This window comes from Cydia splendana, chromosome 24 (genome assembly GCF_910591565.1).
Source record: "Cydia splendana chromosome 24, ilCydSple1.2, whole genome shotgun sequence".
Classification (NCBI taxonomy): Eukaryota; Metazoa; Arthropoda; class Insecta; order Lepidoptera; family Tortricidae; genus Cydia; species Cydia splendana.
The window spans coordinates 2,099,444-2,127,346 of NC_085983.1; the positions used below are offsets into that span (position 1 = coordinate 2,099,444).

General features: G+C 38.1%; 1 protein-coding gene across 1 annotated transcript; it reads left to right on the top strand.

The window, feature by feature from the left end:
* The first annotated feature begins 22,354 nt into the window (after positions 1 to 22,354).
* Positions 22,355 to 27,883, top strand: LOC134802210 (gastrula zinc finger protein XlCGF26.1-like). The gene is made up of 3 exons (XM_063774802.1): positions 22,355 to 22,618; positions 23,512 to 23,703; positions 25,324 to 27,883. The coding sequence occupies exons 1-3, from the start codon at positions 22,534 to 22,536 to the stop codon at positions 26,769 to 26,771; spliced, it is 1,725 nt and encodes a 574-aa protein (XP_063630872.1). The 5' UTR covers positions 22,355 to 22,533; the 3' UTR covers positions 26,772 to 27,883.
* The last annotated feature ends 20 nt before the right edge of the window (positions 27,884 to 27,903 follow it).

The window sequence follows — 27,903 nt, forward strand, 5'->3', positions numbered from 1 at the left end:
AGTTTGAAGTTTTAAGTAAGTTCTGGCCCAACTAGCAAATCTATGTGCTATAAAAGTTGAGAGCACGTTTTTATTTTCGCTTTTTGGTGCTATAAAAGGTGTAAAAACAGTCGAATAAAAGTCCTGTAAGCGTTTACTCAACGCGAAAAGGCGCACTTATACAGACTAAAAGTGTTATAAAAATCGAGTAAGCGCTGTATAAGAAGCAAATCGATGCTGCAAGAGTTGAGTAAAAGTGGATAAAAGCGCTTCTAGTGTTTTAATAGCAACGATAGTGCTTTTATTCGACTATTTGTTCTATAAACATTAGCAATTTACTATTACTCAGTGAAAGTGTTCTATAAAAGCAGCCGCACTGCTTTTTCTCAGCAAAAATGTTTCGTAAAAGTAGCCGAATTGCTTTTACTCGGCATTTTAAATGTGTAAGAGTGCAGTAAATGCTTTTATTCAACTAATATGTGCTAAAAACGATCTCAGGTAAGCGATTATATTACAATTATTTTATTATGTTTGAGGCCTAATCGTCTTCACGTGTCTAATAAAACAAAAAGGTACTTAAGTATTTTTTTACTGCTGTCATCCATGACATTTATTTTTACCGTGATTGTGTACATAAGTTTTTACTGTCTGTAAGTACACGTAATACAGTAAAACCTAGCGCGAAAAATACTTTATTGATAAAACCAAAGGCACTGGTTCATATATATTCATGGGCCGTCTATTTTCTTAAATTTCAATAAAAAAATATTAATTAAAATAAGTAAAAATTTGCTTACACGATCTAGTTTCTCTTATATCTCATTAATTCGACTATAAGTCGAGTAACTGCGTTTACTGCTACACTTATAGCACATGATGTCGCCATGTTTATGGATTTATAGTCCGGTGGCCGACTGCATGAAACCCTACCTGATAAAAAAATAGAAAAATCCTACTCTGTAGGGGTAGCTGACTTTTAGCAGCTTCAACTGCTCTTGGACGGCCGTGGCTTAACTTGGCAAATTTTGCGCAAGTGGCAAAAAAGTGGTACAAATATTCATCAAAAAACAAAAGTGGTCAGCTACATCCTGTGTTGGCTGGTTCCTGTGTCCGACCGAATTTGTGGTACCAAGTGAGCTACAATTTACCTCATCGAAAAATAGAATGTCACTTGTATGGTAGGATAGCTGCCATTGACATTTTTTGTAATGCGGACGGACTGCAAAAGCTGCCAGGCTAAGGTGAGACCGACCAAGACATACGTCAACAAATTTAATGTAGGTATTACAATCAGTTTTTTTCAGTCTATTTTTCGATGAGGTAAATTGTAGCTGTCACGTTGTACCACAAATTCGGTAGGACACAGGAACCTGCCAACACAGGATGTAGCTGACCACTTTTGTTTTGCTGTCCTCAATTGTATTATACGATGGGGTTTTATTTATGAATTTTTGTGCCACTATTTTGCCATTTGCGCAAAATTTGCCAAATTAAGCCGCGGCCGACCAAGAGCAGTTGATGCTACTAAAAGTCAGCTACCCCTACAGAGTAGGATTTTTCTATTTTTTTATCAGGTAGGGTTTCATGCAGTTGGCCACCGGACTATATTGAAACGACAACATGGCTGACTTGTGCTGTTAATGTAGTTCAAAACTCTTTAAAAGTACTCTAAGCTGAATACATTTTGAATAAAACCTGTAAATACACTTCAGCTCCTATAACAGCGGTTTGAACCCCATTACCCGAATTATGATATAAGCGCGCTGTTACAGCAGCATTGTTGCCAAATGGTTATTGGATTGCTTTTAATAAGCTTTTATAGCAACAGAGAAGAGAATTGAGTAACAGTTGTATTAAAGCGCCTTATTCAGACAATTAGCTATTCTATAGCTGTTATATGATTTTAATAGAACAATTATGCTGAATAAAAGTGATTTAGTAGCGCTAACTCAGCATTTATTAAAAGGTGGAATAAAAGTGCTAAAAGATAGTGCTATAAACGTTTATACGACATGATTATAGCACTAATTAGCGAAAATTGCTAAATAGTCGAGTTAACCGCTATTATACGATATATTGGTGTTTCAACAACCGTAACTCGGCTGTTATACGATAACAGGCTGAGTAAATCAATTCTTATACGACTATTTTGCTAGTTGGGGGTGCATAAAACTTAGGTATTTCGAAATTTAGTTTTTAGTTTTTAATTAATGGGTGTAAACCCTTATAACTAGAACCTGTGAAGCGACCCAGCTTTACCACTGAGCATTTAATAGTAAATGATTAGATTAATAAAGTTTGTTAGATATAAATTTGTTTAATTGTTTCTCCTCCTAGCTTTCCTGCAGCAAGGTTTCCGTTTAGTCTATTTAATTTAATTTTGATTTAATTTTTATTTTGTTAACATGGCTGTTTCCATTTTCCACAAGCCGGAGCTTTTCATTTATTATTTTACCCCCTTTCAAAACAGCCGTGTTACACCAGCGTGTCAGAGTTGACGACAAGGTCTCTGAGTGGTGTGACCTTTCTGCTGGTGTCCCCCAAGGAGGGATACTCTCTCCTCTCCTTTTCTCAATCTTCATTAATGGCATTACTGAATCATTAAATTGTAGCTTCCACCTTTACGCGGATGATTTGCAGGTATACGCAGCGGCTAGCATTGATGACTTTCCATCTTTAGTTGATAAAATTAATGGCAACCTTGAGTCAATTCGTTGCTGGGCGAATAAGTTTGGTTTAAAAATTATGCAAAGAAATCGCAGGCGATTGTCATTGGTGGTCCTCACTTTGTGTCCAAATTGTCGGAGATGGTGGTACCTAAAGTACTTTTTGACGGAACAATTATCCCTTTTTCCTCTACAGTTAAGAACTTGGGTATCATCATTGATCAAACTTTGTCCTGGTCAGCTCATGTTTCTGACATTAGCAATAAACTTTTTGCGTCTCTCCACTCACTGAGACGTCTTCAAAATTTCCTTCCTCTTCAAACTAAAATAACGCTAGCTTGTTCACTTTTACTTCCTTTGTTAGATTATGCTGATTCTGCTTTTTTAGACCTCAGTGAGCTTTTGGATAAACTCGAGCGACTGCAAAATATCTGTATTCGATACATTTTCGGTCTGCGTAAGTTTGATCATGTTTCCCAGTTCCGATCTCAGCTTGGCTGGCTTCCGATTCGTCGTCGTCGAGATGTGCATATCCTGTCATTGCTTTTCAATGTTTTTTTCAATCCTGCTGCGCCACCTTACCTCTCCGAAAGATTTAGTTTTTTAGCTGCTGGCAGTGGTCACCGTCTTCGATCAAGCGCCAATCTTTCACTCGCAATTCCATCCAATAAGACGCGCACTTACAAAAAATCCTTTACTGTCCACGCCGCTAAGTTATGGAACGAGATTCCGGTGTCCGTGAGGCAATCCCAATCTGTAGCATCACTCAAGGAGAGGCTGAGAAAATTGTGGCTTTCCGATACTTAGATAATTCTGTTTTTCCCGATTAAGTACCTACCTACTTCTTTCATTTCCTTTACTTTTCTGGTTCGAATTAATATCTATATATATTATATGTTGAGTATTTATTTATTTTTATTTATATGTATATATATTCTTGTATTGTTATATTTCTATTTATGTATATTTGGAGTAATGTGTATTCAAAACTTGCATTTCATTTATTTTAGGGATTGTACGCTTTTGTTTGTCATTCATCGTTATTTCTGTCCTACTCATTTCCTCAAAGGTTGACTGGAAGAGATCCCATTCAGGGATAAGTTCGCCTTTGTTGTATTTAATTGACTCTGTAACTGTGTTTCTCGTGTTTTTATTTCTATGTACAATAAAGTAAATACATACATTGTACAATGTACATCATACAATATCATTGAGATTTTCTTTATTGATTTAAATGCCATCTAGTGAGCTTCGCTCTAACTGATATTAATATGAGTACTAACAGTGATGTACTTAGGGGTTTCAAGTAATGCGACGAAATAACGCTAGATGGCGTTATCCTTAATTATACATACTCGTAGTGCATGTTGCACTAGTCATTGAGTTATCACTTCTGCCGGCACTCCCTGAGTGCAACCCGTTGTTTTTTTTTATGCTAGAGCATTGATTTGCATGTGGACGGTCTTTATTTCTTTAAGTATGCAAACCATTAGTATTATTATGTCGTGTTGCAGCGCCCGCTCTTGTCTCCTCTGCTCTGGTGTCGGGTCGGCGCCGCTCGTGCTCGGTCAGGCTGGAGCGCCTGCTGGTGGACGCGGAGCGGCGCACCTGCCGGGTCGGGCGCCGCACATACAAGCTGCACGCCTCCGAGCCCGCACCCACACTCAATGTCACCACCACCATCTATCAATGTCACCATTGCGGCAAACGGATCAGGAACAAGTCGGTTATGGAGAGACATATACACACTCACTTGTCGTTAGGACAATCGCGTAATTCAAATCGAGAGAACATTGCTTTGGATCGTCAACAAATGTCACAAAGGAATAGAAAACCTAAAGGCAAAGCCTTTACTTGTGATTACAAGTCCAATCAAAAATTACACTCAGGGAATCACAAGAAGACACACACTGGTGAAAAGCCATTCAAATGTAAGTTCTGTGACTACAAGTGCATTTCGAAATATATGTTACAGAATCATATCATGACTCACTCTGGCGAAAAGCCATTTAAATGTAAGTACTGTGACTACAAGTGCATTAGGAAAAATATGTTACAGAATCATATGATGACTCACACTGGCGAAAAGCCATTTAAATGTAGCTACTGCGATTACCGGTGCAATTTAAAAGGTAATTTGCAGAGGCACCTATTAACTCATACTGACGAAAAACCTTTTAATTGTAACAACTGTGGCTACAAGTGCATTTCGAAATATATGTTACAGAATCATATGATTACGCACACTGGCGAAAAGCCATTCAAATGTAACTACTGCGATTACCGGAGCAATGTAAAACGTAATTTGCAGAGGCACCTATTAACCCATACTGATAACAAACCTTTTAATTGTAACTACTGTGATTACAAGTGCATTACGAAATATATGTTACAGTATCATCTGATTATTCACACTGGTGAAAAGCCATTTAAATGTAACTACTGTGACTACAAATGCATTACGAAATATATGTTACAGAATCATATGATGACTCACTTTGGCGAAAAGCCATTTAAGTGTAGCTACTGCGATTACCGGTGCAATGTAAAACGTAATTTGCAGAGGCACCTATTAAATCATAATGATGAAAAACCTTTTAATTGTAACTACTGTGACTACAAGTGCATTAGGAAAAATATTTTACAGAATCATATCATGACTCACACTGGTGAAAAGCCATTTAAATGTAAGTACTGTGACTACAAGTGCATTTTGAAAAATATGTTACAGTATCATATGATGACTCACACTGGTGAAAAGCCATTTAAATGTAAGTACTGTGACTTTAAGTGCATTGCGAAAAATGGGTTACAGTATCATATGATGACTCACACTGGTGAAAAGCCATTTAAATGTAACGACTGTGACTTTAAGTGCATTGCGAAAAATGTGTTACAGAATCATATGATGACTCACACTGGTGAAAAGCCATTTAAATGTAGCTACTGCGATTACCGGTGCAATTTAAAAGGTAGTTTGCAGAGGCACCTATTAACTCATACTGATGAAAAACCTTTTAATTGTAACAACTGTCACTACAAGTGCATTTCGAAATATATGTTACAGAATCATATGATGACTCACACTGGCGAAAAGCCATTTAAATGTAGCTACTGCGATTACCGGTGCAATATAAAAGGTAATTTGCAGAGGCACCTATTAACTCATACTGATGAAAAGCGGCGCCCGCTCCGTGCCAGCTAATGAATATTGTATAAAATCCATTTTAAAATAAAAAGATTAATACACGTTTTAATTTGTTTATTGTTTTTATTTTCAAGTACACGAAGAGAATATAAATAACTATTTATGCTGAAAAATAGATTGGAGTCCATCTTGCAGGCTACTGGGGTAGACGATAAAGTGTCACTTTTTAACTCCACGCTTATTGAACTTTATGACGTTCATGCTCCTATACGTCCTGTCAAGATTAAGTATGTCCCTGCTCCGTGGCTTACTGATGACATTAGATCTCTTAACACAAAGAAAAACTTACCCAAGTCAAAGTATAAGTGCAACTCGTCGGAGAAAAATAAAGCTAGGTACCATGCTCTCCGCAACCGTTGCAGTACAATTTGCCGCGATGCTTAAAGGCGTCACATTCACAGTGCGGTTGTAAATGGCGAGCCAGCTAAGGTCTGGAAATTCTTGAAGACATTAGGAATAGGGAAGTCTACGCAAAACCCAATTAACAAAAATGTTGACCTAAACCAACTTAACCAGCACTTCTCAACTTTTACTACCTTTACTGATCCAATTAAAACTGACACTCTAAATTCTCTTTCTAGGTGTCCAACTCCTGACTTTCCTCCCTTCTTTCTTGCTCAGTTTACTGACAGTGACGTGGAGAAGAATGTTCTTGGTATCTCATCCAATGCTGTTGGAGTTGATAGTGTCAGTCGCGAAATGACTCTTCCTCTACTCGATTTACTTGTTCCTGTCATCACTCACATTCTTAACTATTCTATCTCCTCTGGTGTTTTCCCTTCCCTCTGGAAAGGTGCAGACGTTGTTCCCTTACCGAAAAAGTCTAATCCTACCTCTTATTCCGACTATCGTCCTATTTCTATCCTCCCATTCCTTTCAAAGGTTCTTGAGCGCCTTGTACATCACCAGCTTACATCCTTTTTAAACAGGCATGAGCTCATGAACCCTTTACAGTCTGGCTTCCGCTCCGGTCACAGCACGGCTTTAGTAAAAATTACCGATGTAAGCTCACCGTACTGACGCTGCTAGACTTCAGCAATGCCTTTAACACTGTTGATTTCGATGTTTTACTTAGTTTAATGCGTGCTGTTAACATATCTCCCGTGACAATTGGCTGGTTCCGCAGTTATTTGGAATGTCGTCGGCAGCGAGTAAAGGTAGACTCTTCCATTTCTTCTTGGTGCAGCACCCTGGCCGGCGTTCCGCAGGGCGGTGTGCTGTCTCCTCTATTATTTTCCATCTTTATTAACTCCATCACTACTAATATTTCTTCTTCTTACCACCTCTATGCCGACGACCTCCAAATCTACTCTCAATGCGTTATGAACGATCTGCCACAGGGTATCAGGTATCAGGGTATGGAGCAAACGCTATGGGCTGAAGGTTAATCCGTCTAAATCGCAAGCTATAATTTTAGGCAGCTCTCAACTTATTTCACGGATTGACTTTCCTAACTTACCGTTCATAGTCTTTGATGGTGTCCCGGTACCATTCTCGAGCCAGGTAAAAAATCTTAGATCGCACACTGTCTTGGGTACCACAGATAAGTGAGATCGGTGGGAAGATGTTCGCGTCTCTGGGGTCACTTCGCAGACTTCGTAACTTCTTGCCGCTCGCTACCAGAATTGAGCTTGCTCAATCTCTTCTTCTCCCTATATTGGATTATGCCGATATTGGCTATCTTGATCTTACACAGGACCAGCTAAATAAACTTGAGCGCCTTCAAAACGCATGTGTAAGGTTCATATTTGGCTTACGCAAATATGACCACGTCTCTGAATTTCGCACCCAGCTCAAGTGGCTCCCTATTCGCCATCGCCGCAACTCTTTATAATATTCTCTTCAACCCCACTGCCCCTCTATATCTTAAACAGCGTTTCAGCTATCTTTCTTCTGTCCGGTGTGCGGAGAAACATCTCCTTGCTCCACCATCTTCTTCATCAAAATTTTATATCAACTCTTTTACTTTTCGTGCTGTACGGTTGTGGAATGCTTTGCTATTAAACATTAGACGTGCTAAATCCCTTCCCATTTTCAAAAATCTTCTAAAATCTCATTACCTTTCGGTGCCTTAATTTTGCCTCTATTTATGCCTATATAATATATTATGTATGTACATATGTATTTATTATATTTGTATGTATGTATTATATTAAAGTATATAATAGTTTTCGTCTTATTTTTATTTTATAATTTTTTTATTAAATGTATATCGGCACTACCCGTTCAATGTTGTAAGTCCTTAGTTTCCTGCTACCGAAAGGTTGTCTGGAAGAGATCGCTTCTTAGCGATAAGACCGCCTGTTGTTACCTAGCTTTTAATGTACATTTAATTTTCTGTGTATTTTAACTGTATGGTGCACGATAAAGAATATTAATTAATTATTATTATTATTTGTATCTCCTTAGATTTCACGGGCCTATAAATCCCGGTCTTTTGATAGGCTTGCGTGGGGATATAGATCCAACACGTAGAGGCCCTTTGGAGAGCTTTAATGTCATTTAGAACGCCTGCTGGAATCCGTTCACAGGCGCAACAATAGACACCCATGAACCGGTCGCAGCAGGCATTGGGACTATTGTAGAAAAAGGGAACAGTATACCGGTCTATGGATTGATGTTTGGGTGGACAATGAGACTGGGCTATTGTAAAAGAGGTCCGCACACCTGCCATAACAATGTTAACGCCGTCATCGAGGCAGGCGGTGACTCGCCGCTGACTAGATGGGCCTCTGAAACTGCCGACGTAAAGACGACCAGGAGCAACACCGGTGTGAGCGGCTCAGGGGTGTCGAGAGGTGTGCGCCGCTTTCTACCCAGTGGCTGTTACCAGCCACTGTGCCAACTCGCGTCTTATGCATGTTTCACTTCCATCCCTGGAACATATAGCTCTAGCTACTCCTCTCTGGACGGCCAATGAAGGCAAGCCAGAGCTGAGAGTCCTGCGGGTCCCCTTGCGGTCCACTCCGACCGACGAAGACACGCCGGAGACGAAGACCCTGACCGACTCTCGGGAGCACTCGGGTCCGTGGGGTCGTTACTCCCCAACAGCTCGCAACAAGCTGCCCTGCGGGCTTATTATTAATATTATTAATTTTAGGAAGCTATTTGCATCAGCTGCTGTGGAGAACGTTACTGCTACTCTGTTGCGACCTACTGATTTAATACCACCTTCTTTCTGGATATTATTAACATTTTCTTGAGTAAGCAAAAGGCCTACATTGATGAGTTTTAGAGAAGCATTGGAAGATGGCGCAGACTCTCTAGAGACATGAATGAACTATAAATGGTCCATCATCTTCGGCATTGTACTCTCGGTATTTGCTGTCTAGACTGGGGTGTTTGTATAAATGTGGGTTGAACTCGTCTGAATTATTTTTGTTTAAATGAACTGTATTAATTTGACGAGACAAGTCAAATTAATACAGTTGATTTAAACGCCTACAGGATTAACCTATAGTATTATATTTAAATATACCACCACCTGATTATAAGTCGCACCAATAAAAGTCTGCAGCGGATTTGATAGCCCACGCAGTGTAAGTGTTATTTAAACGTCATAATTTCATAGAAGTTTGACGTTTAAAATGACACTTGCACTGCGTGGGCTATCAAAATCGCTGCAGACTTTTTACGGTCTAACTCTAGTAAATAAGGAAAGTTGTTTTATTTAAGGAAATATCATGGTATAATAATATACTCTGCCTGGTACTCTCTTCCCGTCTTTTCGTGGTCACGTGACTGACACAAGCCTACGTCATCATGCGACAGCGCTATATGATAATATGCGATAGCGCTATATAAAGTGGCAATGTTATTGTGACGTAGGCTTGTGTCTCTCTGGGAAGAGAAGACCATGTTTTATTAGACTATGGGAACTATATAACCTAATAACGAACCACTCTACGCGCTACTCCTCAATCATAATTCGACTACCGTAGGCTCAAAGGGCTTAACGGACAAAACGGATTTTTCAGGAGAGCCAAAAAACTGTTTTTTTTTAGAAAAAAAAATCATAACTTTTTTGTTTGTTTAAGTAAACTGATGCCTGTATGTGGCTTATTCTTAACTTTTTGAGCTCTTTTAAACTGATTGCTTGAACTTATAATACAATACAATGCTTAGTTACGAAAATAGCATGTCTGTTACGCCAAAAAACACGACTGTTTTTAAGAAGGGCGTCTCTTACGCCTCTGTTTTATGGTTTATCTTATTCGAAAAAGGGCGTAATGTACAAAAAATTTAACTATATTGGTACCATTTGGCGTAAATCCAACAATTTCGTTGCAATATGGCAACTTGCATTTAATTAATAACACACTATACTTCTAAGAACACTAATACTTCTAAGTACTATAATTTACATTTTTTTTTCAAACTCTTATAGAGATGTAGGTATTCACTGTTAAGTTTTTTCCCCATTTTTGTTATTTTGTATACTTAAACGTGGAAAAGGTAGTTTTTTTAGTCACAAAATCAATGTTTTCTTTTTTATTTGTTTATATTACTTCAATAGAATCACTTCTGTCCTATCATCTGTATCTATTTATGTATATCAAAACAATTTATAACAATTACTTTTACTATAAAAAAAATGTATGCGTTATTTCTGTTTGTAATCTTAATTTGATCATAAATTTTACTTTTACATACTATAATACTATTAGGTACAATAGTAGTTTTGACATTTTGTATGCCTGTTCAGTAAAACTTAATGAATATTGTAATGCAACGTAAAAGAAACCACCGCGCGTAGTAATAATATGAGTCATACGCGCTACTTGCTGCGCCCGGTATCGTAGGAACCCGCCTTACCCCGCGCGCGCACAGCCCGCACGGTCGCCCGCGCCAGGCCTTTATAAGCCGCAGCGCGGCCCCGGCTCGCTCAACCAGACCCCTAGGAACCACAATGCCGCAGATTGGCCAACATAACCACCATGCCATGAAGGCCAACAGAAGAAGAAAGAAGAAGAAGGAAGAAAGAGAAAACCCGACAACTTAAACGTCGGCACAACAGACCGGGCTGTCGCCACAGCCCGAGATAGAAACCGCCAAAAAGGGCCTCGCCCTGACATGGCCTCCCCACGCCCCCCCAAGGGGGAGTGTGAGATGATCCTGTGCGGCTCGCTCAGTTTGTCTCGCGCAGCGATCCGATCACATTGAGATGGGACGGAGTAGCTGACTTGACGAGCAAAGCATCGCGACCGCCCGGTATTGCTTCCGTAGCACGGTTCAGTGCCGGTCAGCCGCGACATACTTTTCTAAGTGCTAGGACGTACACTTTGTACTTAGGAGTAGTTGCGCTAAGCGATACTTCCGTAATACGGTTTATCTGTTTGGCATTGCACTACGTCTCGTTTGCATGTTAAGTTAAGTAAACCGTAAGTTGTAATATTTTGTTAGTCTCTTTTGTTATGTTGTGCCTTTAAATATTTTATACGCTAATTATTATAGCTTGCCGCTTAATTGTTAAAGTTTGAATCTTTTAGCTTATACTCTGTTGCCTTGTTTTGCATATGTTTGATTTTCTAAACGCTTAGCATTATTTTAGTTTAACTTGCTTTGCAATATTATTATTCCCCTTGTAAACTTTCACTAATATTTTCTTATACGCTAGCCTTGTTTAATGTTAATGTTTGCACAATAACAATTTACGCTTGTTGCTTATTGTTTAATTTTTCATTTCTTACTTTTAGAACTAGCTTGCCGTACTGTTTTGCTAAAGTTTACTGTGATTCATTCATATCATTGCTTTTCGTTTTCGTATTTTCTTAGTTTTAGCTAACGCTTGTCATACTGTTCCTATAATATTTACTGTGGTGCGATTTTCTTGACAATAAACGTCTTTGACTCTGCCGTGGTGGTTTCTATATTCGAACCTGCATTACAATATGTGATTATTTATGACGTAACATCAGAGTAGGTGGCAAAAAACTAAAAAGACAAATGGCCAGGCCTACGTTCTTCTATGTAAACGTTTATAGACAGTAACTTTCATAAGGTTAATCCTATAAATTAGGGTTTAACAAAAAAAATATTAATATTACGTCTAATCAAAATTGCAAAAGGCCCAGTCACATACAAAACTAAAAGTTATCAGTCTAACCTTAATCAATCGCCATAATTATCATTTTAATGTAGTCGTGTTTTATTATTTTCATAAAACTGATGAAAAAAGTACCCACTAGTTCAGTTTAAATTGTCAAATTTTAGTAACCCTATAAATAAAGCATCAATGAGCACATGAGCAGGTACTGCAAGTACCTACTTAATAAAAAAATTGACAAGGAAAGTACTAGGTCACCCCACTTAATAAACTCGAAATTGTACATAGTATGTTGGCGTATCTCTTACATTGAATTCTCTAACACTCGTATAAAATATCCAGTAGGGCGTAACGTACATTTAGGACTCAAAAATCTACTGCAAATAGGCGTAACTGACAATAAATTAGCACAGATTTAATAAAATTTCCGATGCTGTGACGTTTATACAATAAAAGTGCAATGCGAACTACCTGCAAGTCGACATTCTGTTGTCAACTGTCATGGCGTGAGGCGGGTCGCAAGCACCTGACTGACCAACTGAGTTTTATTTATCACCTTGTAATACAACAGAACCTAGACGTCACAATGGCGACGAGGATAAAACATGTAAGAAAAAACAAAAAAATCGATGTAATTGCTAAATAACCGACAAAAAGTTATCAGCTAGAAATTATTTTTCCAATAAAAGGGAGGGAGACGAATGACCCAAATAGCACAGGTATGATGGACCCATTGTGGACTTAATTTATAGCTCTGAGCACATAAACATCTTTATAAGGTACACTTCTGGTATTTAAACTATCTTTTGATCGAGAAAAGAACTATTTTTACGCTAATAGTATTTCTATAGGGCACATTTCAACGTCTTATTCAGTTTAAATACTATTTAATGGCTTTACCTTTCCAAAAAACGGGTCGGTGAACAGAAATTAAGCCAAATACAGTAAAATAAGTTATTATAAAATAGAAATAAAACTTTTATAGCGACTGTGTATTTAAGGAAGCGTGTAAAACTAGTATAATTAAGTTATACGTATAATAAATAAACTGTCGCGCATATTGCTGTGTAGTGCTGAATATGTCTGTTCACCGGTAATTTACTACAGGTAACTAAGTATACCAACGTGGTGCTGTCTGCGTTAAGAGCGCTCTTACAAGAAAAGTCGAAATAATGCAAAATTGATGATACTAGTCGACGAAATTCAGGACTTTGCGCTCATTATTAGAAACAATGAGTACTTGTTCCAGTAAAAGCGTCTTCTTATCTTTATAAATATCGTTGTAAATATTAGAAAAAGGACTTATTAAATTAGTAATGATTTTTTTTCTGATGGTCGTTTCCGAAAAACCCCGTGAAGCACTGAATGGCGAGCTCTTATTTGGAAATGTTGAGAATTTTACTCTGCTAAACCTGGCTATTTTGTATTACTAATACCCTATACTTTAGGCATATCAAACTATATTTTTCCTACATACCTTTGAGAAAGAGAAAATCAAAGTAAAACGAACTCAATTTTCTCTCCGAAACAAGTGTCAATTCCTACGAAAATCTACTTAATATCGAAGTCATTTTCATACTCAAGCAATCTGCAACGTTTGCTTATACTGTTGGTATACATTAGTGTTTATGAAATTCTACTATAATTTTTTGGCAATTTTTTGAAAACTACTCTATATTACCGATGACGCGCGCTGCGCCAGCTCAGTGCCGCGGCAGAGCTTGTAGAGGCAGGACGTGTGTCGGTCGGCTCCGCACATTTTCAACGGCGACGACGAGGTTTTTTATCATTGTGTGCGGCGGGCGCCGTGTAAAACGCTATACTGTGTGCGTGTAAACCGCAACGAGAGACTTTGATCCTAGCACTGTTTTTATAGTATTATAATTTATAATGGTACAGTTTAATAAACTACCGGACAGGATTAAAAATATTTGAAACGACCTGACATTCTATATGTATTTATTTGACTCAAGATAGTACTCAGGGTCTGATGATGGAGCCGGAAGGTGGTCACCGGTACCAATCAACCATGCAACTAAACCACTTCGTGTTTAGGCTCGTTTTATTCATCTCAACAAGATCTTTGACACAAGATAGTACTCAGGGTCTGATGATGGAGCCGGAAGGTGGTCACCGGTACCAATCAACCATGCAACTAAACCACTTCGTGTTTGGGCTCGTTTGATTCGGCTCAACAAGATCTTTGACTTAAGATAGTACTCAGGGTCTGATGCTGGAGCCGGAAGGTGGTCACCAGTACCAATCAACAATGCAACTAAACCACTTCGTGTTTAGGCTCGTTTTATTCGTCTCAACAAGATCTTTGACTTAAGATAGTACTCAGGGTCTGATGATGGAGCCGGAAGGTGGTCACCGGTACCAATCAACCATGCAACTAAACCACTTCGTGTTTGGGCTCGTTTGATTCGTCTCAACAAGATCTTTGGCACAAGATAATACTCAGGGTCTGATGATGGAGCCGGAAGGTGGTCACCGGTACCAATCAACCATGCAACTAAACCACTTCGTGTTTAGGCTCGTTTGATTCGTCTCAACAAGATCTTTGACACAAGATAGTACTCAGGGTCTGATGATGGAGCCGGCAGGTGGTCACCGGTACCAATCAACCATGCCACTAAACCACTTCGTGTTTAGGCTCGTTTTATTCGTTTCTATAAAATCTTTGACACAAGATAGTACTCAGGGTCTGATGTTGGAGCCGGAAGGTGGTCACCGGTACCAATCAACCATGCAACTAAACCACTTCGTGTTTAGGCTCGTTTGATTCGTCTCAACAAGACCTTAGACACAAGATAGTACTCAGGATCTGATGATGGAGCTGGAAGGTGGCCACGGGTACCAGTCTACCATGTAACTGAACCACTTCGTGTTTGGGCTCGTTTGATTTGTCGCAACAAGATCTTTGACACAAGGTAGTACTGAGGGTCTGATGATGGAGCCGGAAGGTGGTCACCGGTACCAATCAACCATGCAACTAAACCACTTCGTGTTTAGGCTCGTTTTATTCATCTCAACAAGATCTTTGACACAAGATAGTACTCAGGGTCTGATGATGGAGCCGGAAGGTGGTCACCAGTACCAATCAACAATGCAACTAAACCACTTCGTGTTTAGGCTCGTTTTATTCGTCTCAACAAGATCTTTGACTTAAGATAGTACTCAGGGTCTGATGATGGAGCCGGAAGGTGGTCACCGGTACCAATCAACCATGCAACTAAACCACTTCGTGTTTGGGCTCGTTTGATTCGTCTCAACAAGATCTTTGGCACAAGATAATACTCAGGGTCTGATGATGGAGCCGGAAGGTGGTCACCGGTACCAATCAACCATGCAACTAAACCACTTCGTGTTTAGGCTCGTTTGATTCGTCTCAACAAGATCTTTGACACAAGATAGTACTCAGGGTCTGATGATGGAGCCGGCAGGTGGTCACCGGTACCAATCAACCATGCCACTAAACCACTTCGTGTTTAGGCTCGTTTTATTCGTTTCTATAAGATCTTTGACACAAGATAGTACTCAGGGTCTGATGTTGGAGCCGGAAGGTGGTCACCGGTACCAATCAACCATGCAACTAAACCACTTCGTGTTTAGGCTCGTTTGATTCGTCTCAACAAGACCTTAGACACAAGATAGTACTCAGGATCTGATGATGGAGCTGGAAGGTGGCCACGGGTACCAGTCTACCATGTAACTGAACCACTTCGTGTTTGGGCTCGTTTGATTTGTCGCAACAAGATCTTTGACACAAGGTAGTACTGAGGGTCTGATGATGGATCCGGAAGGTGGTGACCGGTACCAATCAACCATGCAACTAAACCACTTCGTGTTTGGCTTCGACGAATCAAACGAGCCCAAACACGAAGTTGTTTAGTTACATGATAGACTGGTACCCGTGGCCACCTTCCAGCTCCATCATCAGACCCTGTGTATCTTCAGTGTCAAAGATCTTGTTGAGACGAATCAAACGAGCCTAATCATGTTACTACATGGTTGATTGGTATCCGTGACCACCTTAATCATCATCAGATCCTCAGTACCAGTTCGTTTTTAAACCCTCGTTGATACAAACTTTACAAAAAAAAATCTGTATAATGGGGTTTATTTCATCTGAATAAATGATTTATTTATTTATTTATTTATTTTTTTACCTATAGGTACCAAATGCAATGACGAAACATGTAAATAAGCGAGTAGGTACCTATAATTTCTTTCGAGTAATATACCTTCATAAGTACGAGTATGGGGCTATTCATAAATTACGTCGTTTCAAATGGGAGGAGTGGGGGGGGGGGTCTGGACATCGGATGATGGTAACATGACGTAGGAGAAAACAGATTCATCCGAAGCTTGATTTTTGGATGATTTGAGGGGTGGGGGGGGGTCAAAAATCGTCAAAAATAGATGACGTAATTTATGAACAGCCCCTATGTACATTTGCACTGCATTTAGTATTTTCGTACTTACCAAATAACAGTTTTAGAACTTTAAAAGTTAAGTACAGTTAGTGTTGTTATGGTTGATTTCAATATGCTTCGCGAAGGATCAAGAATGTTTAATCCATCATTGTAGTGCGAGTGTGGTAGAAGGGAACGGCGTACTGAGCTCGCACGGCCTGCCGCAGCGCGTAAAATACCTAAACTCGCTCAACGCCGAAATGTAATAGCGCTCTTAACGGTTGTTGAAACAATATCTGGGTGCGCTGTAGGTTATTATTAGCTCACAAATGTATCAAATTAACGACAAATGCTTAATAATAGTTCACATAATAGGTTTAACACTTTTAACCAGAAGTTATCTACCTAAAGAAATAAAAAGTGTACGCTTTATTTAGCGTCAGACTCAATAAAAATCAACAGATCATCTGCTATACAACATGTGCTACTTAGCTTACGTGTGCTAGTTAGATATGCATTTAAATTATTTAACCAAATCAGCATAATATTATCTGGGTCTTGTTTCTATAATGCAAAAGGAAAAAATAAGTAAACAAACTGATACTGTCGGTGAAATTTGTCGTAAAGCTTAAGCTTAATACGAGTATTCTCCAAAAATGGAATACTTTTGTCAATGTTGTTGTGTTAATATTGCACTCACCCTCCTGGGGCCCAGCCATACAAGGAAAAAGTCTGAAATTTGCTATTGAAATTTGAATCTATAGTGTAGGATTCAGGGTTGATTTTGTTTTGTTTAAATGCAACGAAGCAAAACAGATGCAACTCTGCTTCAATTAAACATTAGGTTGTGTCGCTAAGGAGCAAAATGTCATGGTTACGGCGACGGCGAACCCTGAACGAAGCGAGGGATTAAAATGGAATACTGAGCGTAGTGAGGGATTCAAGTGTTGACGCCCAAAGTGAAAATAATTTTGCTACCATGTGACCCATACTGCTTTTCACATCACATAATATATGCAGTGGCGTGCCTACGGTTTCGGAGTAAGGCAAGCCGAAATATATGTTTTCGTAATAAATGTCCAATCTCACTTTGAACATGAAGAATTAATGAATTTGCTAGCGTAAGTATCGCGGCGAGCTATCAAAGCGCACAGGACATACTATAGGTAGGTACTACTAGATAGAATTTTACAAACATATCAGAGGGCCTACCTTCTTTCTCTGTTACTCTAATTACGCCTTAATTGGAGTAAACCAACAATCCTTGTGTTTTGTAAACGGCTGTACAAAATTTTCTCTTAATGCGACTGACTTTTCTGAGAATACACAAGTCGGGTGTTGGTTTTGGTGCTGACATGATATTTCATTTTTCATTTTCAATATTATGTGGACGCATCTCATACCGTCACAAGGAACAACTTCATCAATTGTTAACACTTATAAACGTCACAACAAACGAACAAATCCACATTCACTACTTATACGACGAACCTACCCACCCGCCCTACGACACAGAGCAGCCCTTTTTCTCCGTGCCTCCTCCGCTACGCTCGTGCTCCCACTCTACACCGACGCCTGCTACTACCTTACGACATTTTTTTTAAATCAATTTTATATATCTTGTAATAGTTAGCATAAGATCTTTTCCAAATTCAAAAAGGTCATAGTCGACCCAACCCAAATTTTCTAAATATCTCTCGGCCTAACATCATTTTTTTTAATTTTCTATTTTGCAACTAACCTTTTATCTAACCCTCAACCGTTTAACCAAAATTCCCCCCCCCCCCCCCCCTTAAATAACCAATTACATAATCACGCATCTATCATCATTCATCATCTTATACCAATTTATCTATATCTATTTTCTAATCCCTATTATGCCAGCGTCCAACGCTTTTTGTCGCGCCACGTAACAAAACTCTTAACATAGTGATTACACAAAACATCTATCACATACAATTACACAATCCAAGATTTCCACTGAAATCTCACAAATGGGGTTGGCCAGTGGAAGTTTTTAGCAGATGGCGCCATCATAGCTTGCCCCGTCAATCCCTAGAATTGTGTCAAATTTTTGTTTTTTTTAATACCCTGGATGCCAGCTCTTTAAGCCAAATCTCATAGAAAAAGGGGCAAGCTATGATGGCGCCATCTAGGCAAACCTTTGACAGTTGCCAACCCCATTGGTTTCAATCAAAGAATATAATACTCACTAGGAGAAGAACGATAACTCCATACAAAAAAATGTCCCTTTCAAAAGTTCGTTTATACTACTAGCGCTCTGGTGGGATACCATTGTAATTAGAATTGACAACCCGTTTAGCCTAGCGGGTATTGGCAGTAATCCAGTTCAGGAAGCTAATGGTCCTGGGTTCGAATCCCAGAGAGGGAATTTCTTTTTGTATTTTTTTATTTTTTGTTGGGGTCAGGTTTTTAAGAGCCCATCAACGTGCACACTAGCGCCACTGCTGAATACAATAAACTAGTTTTTATGTTATTGGATTCGTCAATCTACCCGTCCAAAGTTAAAACGGCCGTTTTTGTTTTGAGCTCATAGATCGACGAATCCAGCAACATAAAATCTAGTTTGATGTATTCAAAAGGTACCTAAATACACAATACAGTCCGTAGCGGCCCCTTTTTTAAATACATGTCGTTAAATTTAAATAATCACGATTATTTAGCAGTGGCGCTAGTGTGCACGTTGTTGGGCTCTTAAATTAGCATTTCACAAATAAGTAAAAAAATACGTTAAAAGATAATGATTAGGCACTATATTCAGAAATTCGTGAAATATAAAAGGTAACAAAAAGTTACGTATTATTAAGATATAAATATTTTCATAATACATATGAATACATACACTGATATGGCAAATGGTTACAAGTTGTTATTACATCTATCCGGTTATCGGACATTTTCTGCTTCACAGCTCCGCGCAGCGTTCTTGGTCACCGGGAAACTAGTTTGGATATGCGGCAGATACGTGCCCTTCTGAGCTTTTTCCAAGAAATCATATGACGGCCCAGGATTATATTATTATCTCACGCTCAAGCCATCTGCTGATTCACTTTCTAAAACAAAATAGTCAAAAAATTAAACAATATAATCTATCTTCCTAATTACTAACGTCGCTAATTCCTAGGGTTACCAGCTTAAACACTGTGGGGTTTTACATCTATGTTGAATTTTGATTATAATTTCGGACGCGTCCGCGGGACTTAAATACGGGGATAGTAAGATTAAATTATTATATTTGAATTTGGTAATTAGCACGCTCATTTTTATTTAAAGATTAATATATATCTTACCTTGAAATTATCGCTGTTTCTGATTTACTACAACGGTTTCCACACACACATTAGGGCTTTCCATAATCCGGATAAGAATTGTTGATAAAGTCGCCATTGCCGGATACATACAGCAAGGAAGGAAGAGAGACAACGGTTTAAATTTAACTAAGTCTGTGCGAAGACGCATTTAGATATGTTGCTCGTACATATGAATAGATTTTATTTTCAAAATTAATAGGTAAATAAATATATTTCAAGTGAATAAATCGTTTTATATGAAAATTTATATTTTTGCATTAAATGACTTAAATGACAGCATTGACATTACAGACTTTTATCTTGTCTATGTTCTTACCGGCCAGACCCAAATCAAGGCCTATCAAAGAGGCCAATTGACAAAGATTTTTTTTTATTTTATCAAGGAGGGTAGAGGCACGTCTACCCTTCGTAGATTTTATGAACATAGACAAAGAAAAACTGAAATATAATAGATAATAATATACATATATCAAAAAATAAATAATAATTTACATATGACTACTTCATAAAATACAAATCAAAATAATTTGATTTGTTCCTAGAAATCGCATCTATAGACAAAGCCAGTTCTAGCAATGTTGCTGTAGTAAAATATTTTGATGTTAATTACTGGCAATCTCGTCTGGGAACGGACAACACATGCACAATTTTGAAGGGTCACATCGTTTCAAGGAAGTCAATAGGCCTTGGTTTCAATCCTAAGTGTTTTTAAAACTCCTTGGAGTCACTGAAGTGCGAGCCAAGGGCCCAACGTTTTCTGTTCTCTTTCACGGCGCAGCAACTAGTATCATTTCTCTCTCCTCGCTCTTTTAAAAATGCCGTTTGTCAAAAAAGGACAACCATACTGTTGACAAGATGGACTTCAAATCAAGTGTTGCCTTTTGTAATGCGCCCAGGCTGTGTATGTGTGCGTACAAGCGTATATGTGTGCTCTTTTAGGGATGTGAAAAGTCGATTTTAATCATGTTATATATCGATAAACGCTACACAGCGGAACGAAATAGCGATTAATTGAAGCTTCAATATCTTCGTTAAACATAAACATAATTGAAATGCTAATGGATAATGAATATATTATAATATAATAATATAATTCAATTATTTCGGAACACCTATTTTAGGAGGTATTTATGTATTTTAATTAAATATCTGAACTTTCCCTTGGTTCCCTGCTGGGGCGTGACTATAAAATTGTGATCTGATAACCACAATAAAGAATAAAATCGTTTTTGTTCATTTTAGGTACCGTTAAACCTTTGAAGTAAAATTAAAATTGCAAGAAATGTCGATAGTTTATCGATATGACTTTATCGACATGGCTACAGCAAGGTGGGCCTCATTGTTAATCGTACACTAGAGTCTGGCTACTGAAATTTTACACAAATGTTTGGCGGGAAATTCAAAAATTCTTGGGCTGGTCACACTTTGTGTAGTAGGAATTATAGTTTTGATACTAGAAAATATTTTTAATTTTCTGTGCACACGTAAGGTACCTAAGGATATAAGTTAAATATACGTTGACGTGCACTCAAAGTCAGCTCACATAATTTCTACCACTATGAAAAGTACAGTCAACAATAAACACATATGTTAACACTTTCTCACCATATACCATTGTTACAAGGCGAAAAATGAAATGTAGTATAAATAAGACCTAGCTCGATAATACCGTAATATTAATCCATCACCAAAAAAATACATAAGTACTATGCCAAATATGCTAAATGCTAAGTATCAAAATATTTATAGAGCACCAACCTCCGAATTTGTTTACATTTGTTTAGGAGTTGTAAACATTGCAGTTTTTCGTTATACAACGCTACACCTCGACTTCGCACATTGTCCTAATTATTTACCAGCTTAAATAATAGTTAGCGAACCTCACTCAGTATAGACATTATTAATATTATTTAAAATAAATCCATTATAAACCGCAAACAATTTGAATGAATGACATAAATTGACAACTGACTTTTAGCTTTTTTTTTTAATCATAGACAATTGGTGATACAACAACGAAATATTTGTCAACAATTTTTGGCTAGCTTTTAGGGATGTAAAAAGTCGATTTTAATCATGTTATATATCGATAAACGCTACACAGCGGAACGAAATAGCGATTAATTGAAGCTTCAATATGTTCATTAAACATGAATATAATTGAAATGCTAATGGATAATGAATATATTATAATGTAATAAAATAATTCAATTATTGCGGAACACATATTTTAGTAGGTATTTATGTATTTTAATTAAATATCTGAACTTTCCCTTGGTTCCCTGCTGGGGCGTGACGATAAAATTGTGATCTGATAACCACAATAAAGAATAAAAGCGTTTTTGTTCATTTTAGGTATCGTTAAGCCTTTGAAGTAAAATTAAAATTGCAAGAAATGTCGATAGTTTATCGATATGACTTTATCGACATGGCTACAGCAAGGTGGGCCTCATTGTTAATCGTACACTAAACAAAAGTGGCAACAGTGACAGCTCGCTGAAACACCGTCTCTATATATTATAAGTCTATGGTGCGAGCCAATCCTGACTACGGCAGTACTTTTGGAGTTACTACTAAAAGTGATATCTCTTCATGGCTCTCACTTATGGGTGCGGTGCGGTAGTGTGTTACGCCTATTACGGTGGTATTATTATTTTATCTGTGATGTCAAGTTGTTATTTGGCGCTGATACCTGATTAGCAAGAACGCCATTAAAAATATTAAAATAAAAGAAGTTGTCATGTCAGCAGCTGAGCGAGGCTATTTATTTTACGATTCATTTAATTAACAAATACCTATCATGCATATAATTACTGTTGTCACCTTTTAACTGTAATTTCGTCGCGGTTCTTTCGTTAGCTGTGACGCCGCCGTCATTGTGAAGATGGAGGGAAGTAACACTGGCAGCATATCGCCAGCGCGCGTGAAGGCGGAGCCCGAGAGTGCAGATACGGACCATTCAGAACGAGGTGGGCTTATATTATATGTAATTTACTTAGTAACCGAGATGCACTTCAGCTCTTTCGTGGTGCGCGTGCCGCGGCCGCTGCTGGAAAACCATCGCGAGCGCGGACTTCTGGCCGAAGGGTGTGGTGTTTAGGCGGTTCCGTGGGAATCTGCCAAATCCTACACCGGAACATGCGACACAACTGAAAACCGCCGTGTCGCCGAAATAATTTATAGCTTGTAAGATTTTTACTATTGTATGTATGTTAGTTTGTAAGGTATGTATCTATGGGCCTTATAATAAATAAACGTAATAATAATTCAGCCTATATACGTCCCACTGCTGGGCACAGGCCTCCTCTCTTGCGCAAAAGGGCTTGGGCTATAGTCCCAACGCTAGCCCAATGCGGATCGGGGACTTCACATACACCTTTGAATTTCTTCGCAGATGTATGCAGGTTTCCTCACGATGTTTTCCTTCACCGAAAAGCTAGTGGTAAATATCAAATAATACTTCGTACTTAAGTTCCGAAAAACTCATTGGTACGAGCCAGGATTTGAACCCGCGACCTCCAGATTGAAAGTCGGACGTCATATCCACTCGACCACCACTGCATGGGCCTTAGTTGCCTGATAATAAATGATATTTAATTAAATTAAATTTTATATCACTACATCTTATAAAACAAAGTCCCACGCCGCGCCTGTCTGTTTGTGTGTATGTATGTTCGCTATAAACTCACTACTACTACTACTACTACTGAAGAACGGATTTCCTTTCACCTATTTCACCTATTTAGAATTTTTACTGCAGTTGGCTCTTCTCAAAAGTTTGCCGACCCCTGGCCAACTATTAACCTGATGTGTATATTTTTACCTTAATTTGATTTGATAATAATTGCAACTATTCTTTCAGTCCTTGTTAAGGAGGAAGCTGAATTCACGGACGAGGAGTGTGTGAAGGAGGAGTGTGAGGACAGCACAGACGGGTGCGGCGTGAGCGAGGCAGCCATGCTGGCCGGCCTGTATGACGACCACGAGGTGAAGGACAAGCTTGTGCTGGGGCCGGAGCGCCCACATCAACCCATAGTCGCCATGGAGCTGAGAGGTGTGTGGATTTTGACATGTATATGTACAGTCACCTGCAATAATATGTTACTCTTTGAAGGCCGCAAAAATATGTGACACACTTTTATATGTATGTAATAATTCTTTTTATTATGTTCCTTTATTCATCATTCTTCTTAGGCTAGGGTTTTTATAATATGAATATAAAAGTAAAATATAAAAACACTTACAAAACAATAAAAAATACATATAAACACATTATAAAAAACCTAACATAGGGTGCCGCCGGCAGCGGGGCAGGGTCCAAGCTGCCGGTGGTCAGGGCCGCAGAGTGAGAAATCGACGTACTATGTTATTTTTTAGACTTAATATTTATTTTTTATTGACATCATTTAAGTACTATGATTTGTACTTCTAGTACTAAAACTGATTAAATTTTTCTATTGACTTTTTTTTTTTTTGGCTAACTCCCTGCAATTTTGCACAGGGTGGATTTGCCAATGTCGGTGTTGACTTTCACACGTGAGGAGAATGTTCGGTGTAATAATTTTGCATTTTTGGGAGGATGTAGTTTTCCCCAACCTAAAAACAAATAATTGTTATGAACATCACAGACAAACACATGACGAATACAACGATTAGGAAAAAAGCGGGAAGCGGATGACAGAACATGAAGGAAGTGGAAGAGAAGAAAACGATATATATAATATAGAAATATAGAGTATAGAATAAAACGAGTATAGATTGACATGAATTATACGCATTAAATTAGAAAAGATAAGACAATATTTAGAGTTTTATGTTATTTGTTTGTAAATATTCAATTAGAATAGAAGTTAGCTTAGTATCCATGTGGCAAAGAAGCGAGCTAAAGCATATAGGTCGTGGAAGCATATAGATTGACATTGTTTTATTTTTATATTTTTTACTATTGTGACATTATGACGTTTTTATTTTATTTCTATTTTATTTCTATTTGCATTGTTTTGATTTCTTATGTACTAATTTGAATTGTAATTTTATTTTATATTCTGATGTTCGTTTCTAATTCTTATTATTATTGAAAAAGACGATAATCATACGACAAGTAGTACAAGCGGAAATGTATGAATATTTTAGCTGTGTGAAAATTGTATATTGAGATAAATAAACTAAACTAATGGCTCTTACTCCCAAATAAGATCGTGTAGATATTTTTACGGTAATCGTTGTGTAACATATTATTGCAGGTGACTGTACAGTCAGCTGCAGATACAAACAAATACAAACAACAAAAAAATTGCTTGGAATTAATATATGTATCACATAATTGTTTACAAATTCTAGGAAAAATAGTAAAAAAATATAACATCGATTTTCACTGCGTAATCAGTGTTAGATGTTGCATAGGCGAAATCATATTTATGTAAATATACAGTGTGGAAAGATAAGTTGGGCCCTGGAGGGAAACTACCTTAAATCCTTAAGCTGGCTCATTTTATTTAAAGGAGACATTCCTTTATTTTTGAACTTGGCTCTCATTTCAACGCAGGCAGCAGAATCAATGTTTCATCTCGCGTATATTATCAGGATAAATTGTTTTTTTAATGCTAGAATATTGATATGCATGTGGACGGTCTTTAAATATGCAATCCATTAGTATTATTATGTCGTGTTGCAGCGCCCGCTCTTGTCTCCTCTGCTGTGGTGTCGGGCCGGCGCCGCTCGTGTTCGGTCAGGCTGGAACGCCTGCTGGTGGACGCGGAGCGGCGCACCTGCCGGGTCGGGCGCCGCACATACAAGCTGCACACCACCGAGCCCGCACCCACATCCCATGTCACCACCACCATCTATCAATGTCACCATTGCGGCAAACGGTTTAGGAACAAGTCGGTTTTGGAGAAACACATACGCACTCACTTGTCGTTAGGACCGTCGCGTAATTCAACCCGGGAGAACATTGCTGTGGATCGTCAACAAATGTCACAAAGGAATAGAAAACCTAATGACAAAGCCTTTACTTGTGATTACAAGTCCAATCAAAAATTACACTCAGGGAATCACAAGAAGCACACTGGTGAAAAGCCATTCAAATGTAACTACTGTCACTACAAGTGCATTTCGAAATATATGTTACAGAATCATATCATGACTCACACTTGCGAAAAGCAATTTAAATGTAGCTACTGCGATTACCGGAGCAATGTAAAACGTAATTTTCAGAGGCACCTATTAACCCATACTGATAAAAAACCTTTTAATTGTAATTACTGTGACTACAAGTGCATTACGAAATATATGTTACAGTATCATCTGATTATTCACACTGGTGAAAAGCCATTTAAATGTAACTACTGTGACTACAAGTGCATTACGAAAAATATGTTACAGAATCATATGATGACTCACACTGGTGAAAAGCCATTTAAATGTAAGTACTGTGACTACAAGTGCATTAGGAAAAATATGTTACAGAATCATATGATGACTCACACTGGTGAAAAGCCATTTAAATGTAAGTACTGTGACTACAAATGCATTTTGAAAAATATGTTACAGTATCATATGATGACTCACACTGGTGAAAAGCCATTTAAATGTAACTACTGTGACTTTAAGTGCATCAAGAAAAATGCGTTACAGAATCATATGATGACTCACACTGGTGAAAAGCCATTTAAATGTAGCTACTGCGATTACCGGTGCAATTTAAAAGGTAGTTTGCAGAGGCACCTATTAACTCATACTGATCAAAAACCGTTTAATTGTAAGCACTGTGACTACAAGTGCATTTCGAAATATATGTTACAGAATCATATGATTACTCACACTGGCGAAAAGCCATTTAAATGTAGCTACTGTGACTACAAGTGCATTAAGAAAATTATGTTACAGAATCATATGATGACTCACACTGGTGAAAAGCCATTTAAATGTAACTACTGTGACTATAAGTGCATTGCGAAAAGTACGTTACAAACTCATAAGATGACTCACACTGGTGAAAAGCCATTTAAATGTAACTACTGTGAGTACAAGTGTACGTGGAAATCAAACTTCAAGAGGCACCTCATTTTCGTTCATCAAGAGGCACCTCATTCACACTTGAGAGAAGCCTTTTCAGTGTAAGTACTGTGACCACAGGAGCCGTCTTAGAGAAACCCTACGAGCTCATGAGATGATACATACTGGTGAAAAACCCTATAAATGTAAATACTGTGACAAAGTGCAAGAAGAAAGAAAATTTACGAAGCCACGAAATTATACACACTGGGGTAAAGCCTTTTCAATGTAGTAACTGTGACTACAAGTGCAAAAACAAATCAAGACTACGACGTCATCAAGCAGTACACACCGATGAAAAGCCTTTCCAGTGTAGTTATTGCGAATACAAATGCAAGCAGAAAAGTCAATTACAAGATCACGAGAGGATACACACTGGTGATAAACCCTATAAATGTAAATACTGTGACTTCAAGTGCAAGCAGAAAAATTATATACGATACCACGAGATGAGACACACCGGGGAAAAGCCGTTTGAATGTAGTAATTGTGACTACAAGTGCACAAACAAATCAGAACTACGACGTCATCATGCAGCAAAACACACAGTTAAAAAGCCTTTCCAGTGTAGTTATTGCGAATACAAATGCAAACTGAAAAAGCAGTTACGAACTCACGAGATGACACACAAGTGAAAAGTCTTTACAGTGCAATTATTGCGCATGTGCAAGCTAAAACAACACTTAATTATTCACCTAAAGAAACACTAATAAAAAGCTCTGATACAGCCATTATAAGCACTGAAAGTTTAGGAGTAAAAGGAGTTACTCTAAGAACAAATTAAATTACTTTGTATGAACATATTATAATTTATAGACAGTATTTGTTTCGGTTTTTAGTAAATGGAGTTCTCCAGGTGAGGTCTCCCCTCGCTAGGGCGACGCGGACATGTATCTAAAGTAATATTTAACTTTAATTTGTCTTAATGTTCAACTTTGTTACAATAAATTCAGAAGTTGCAGAAAAGGTTGTATGAAATTCAACAAATTGTTTATTTTTAAGTCCGCTAGCTAGCGCGGGTGCACGGAGCAGGTTAAAAACAATGAGCGTTACTAAAGTCTGTATCTTGATTAGGTATTTAAATAAAAGTAAACAAAATCTACCCTCAAATGGCTCCTTAAGCCAGTTGAGGGTACCTTTCGTAGAAGAAATATGCTTTCTATCTGAACGTTTGGCAATTATTTGTGTTTATTAAAAA

Excerpts from the sequence above, each read along its gene's own strand:
- LOC134802210 (XM_063774802.1), top strand. The coding sequence starts at position 22,534 with ATGGAGGGAAGTAACACTGGCAGCATATCGCCAGCGCGCGTGAAGGCG. Across the intron at positions 22,619-23,511 it reads TACGGACCATTCAGAACGAG|TCCTTGTTAAGGAGGAAGCT; the intron begins GTGGGCTTATAT and ends CTATTCTTTCAG. Across the intron at positions 23,704-25,323 it reads AGTCGCCATGGAGCTGAGAG|CGCCCGCTCTTGTCTCCTCT; the intron begins GTGTGTGGATTT and ends GTCGTGTTGCAG.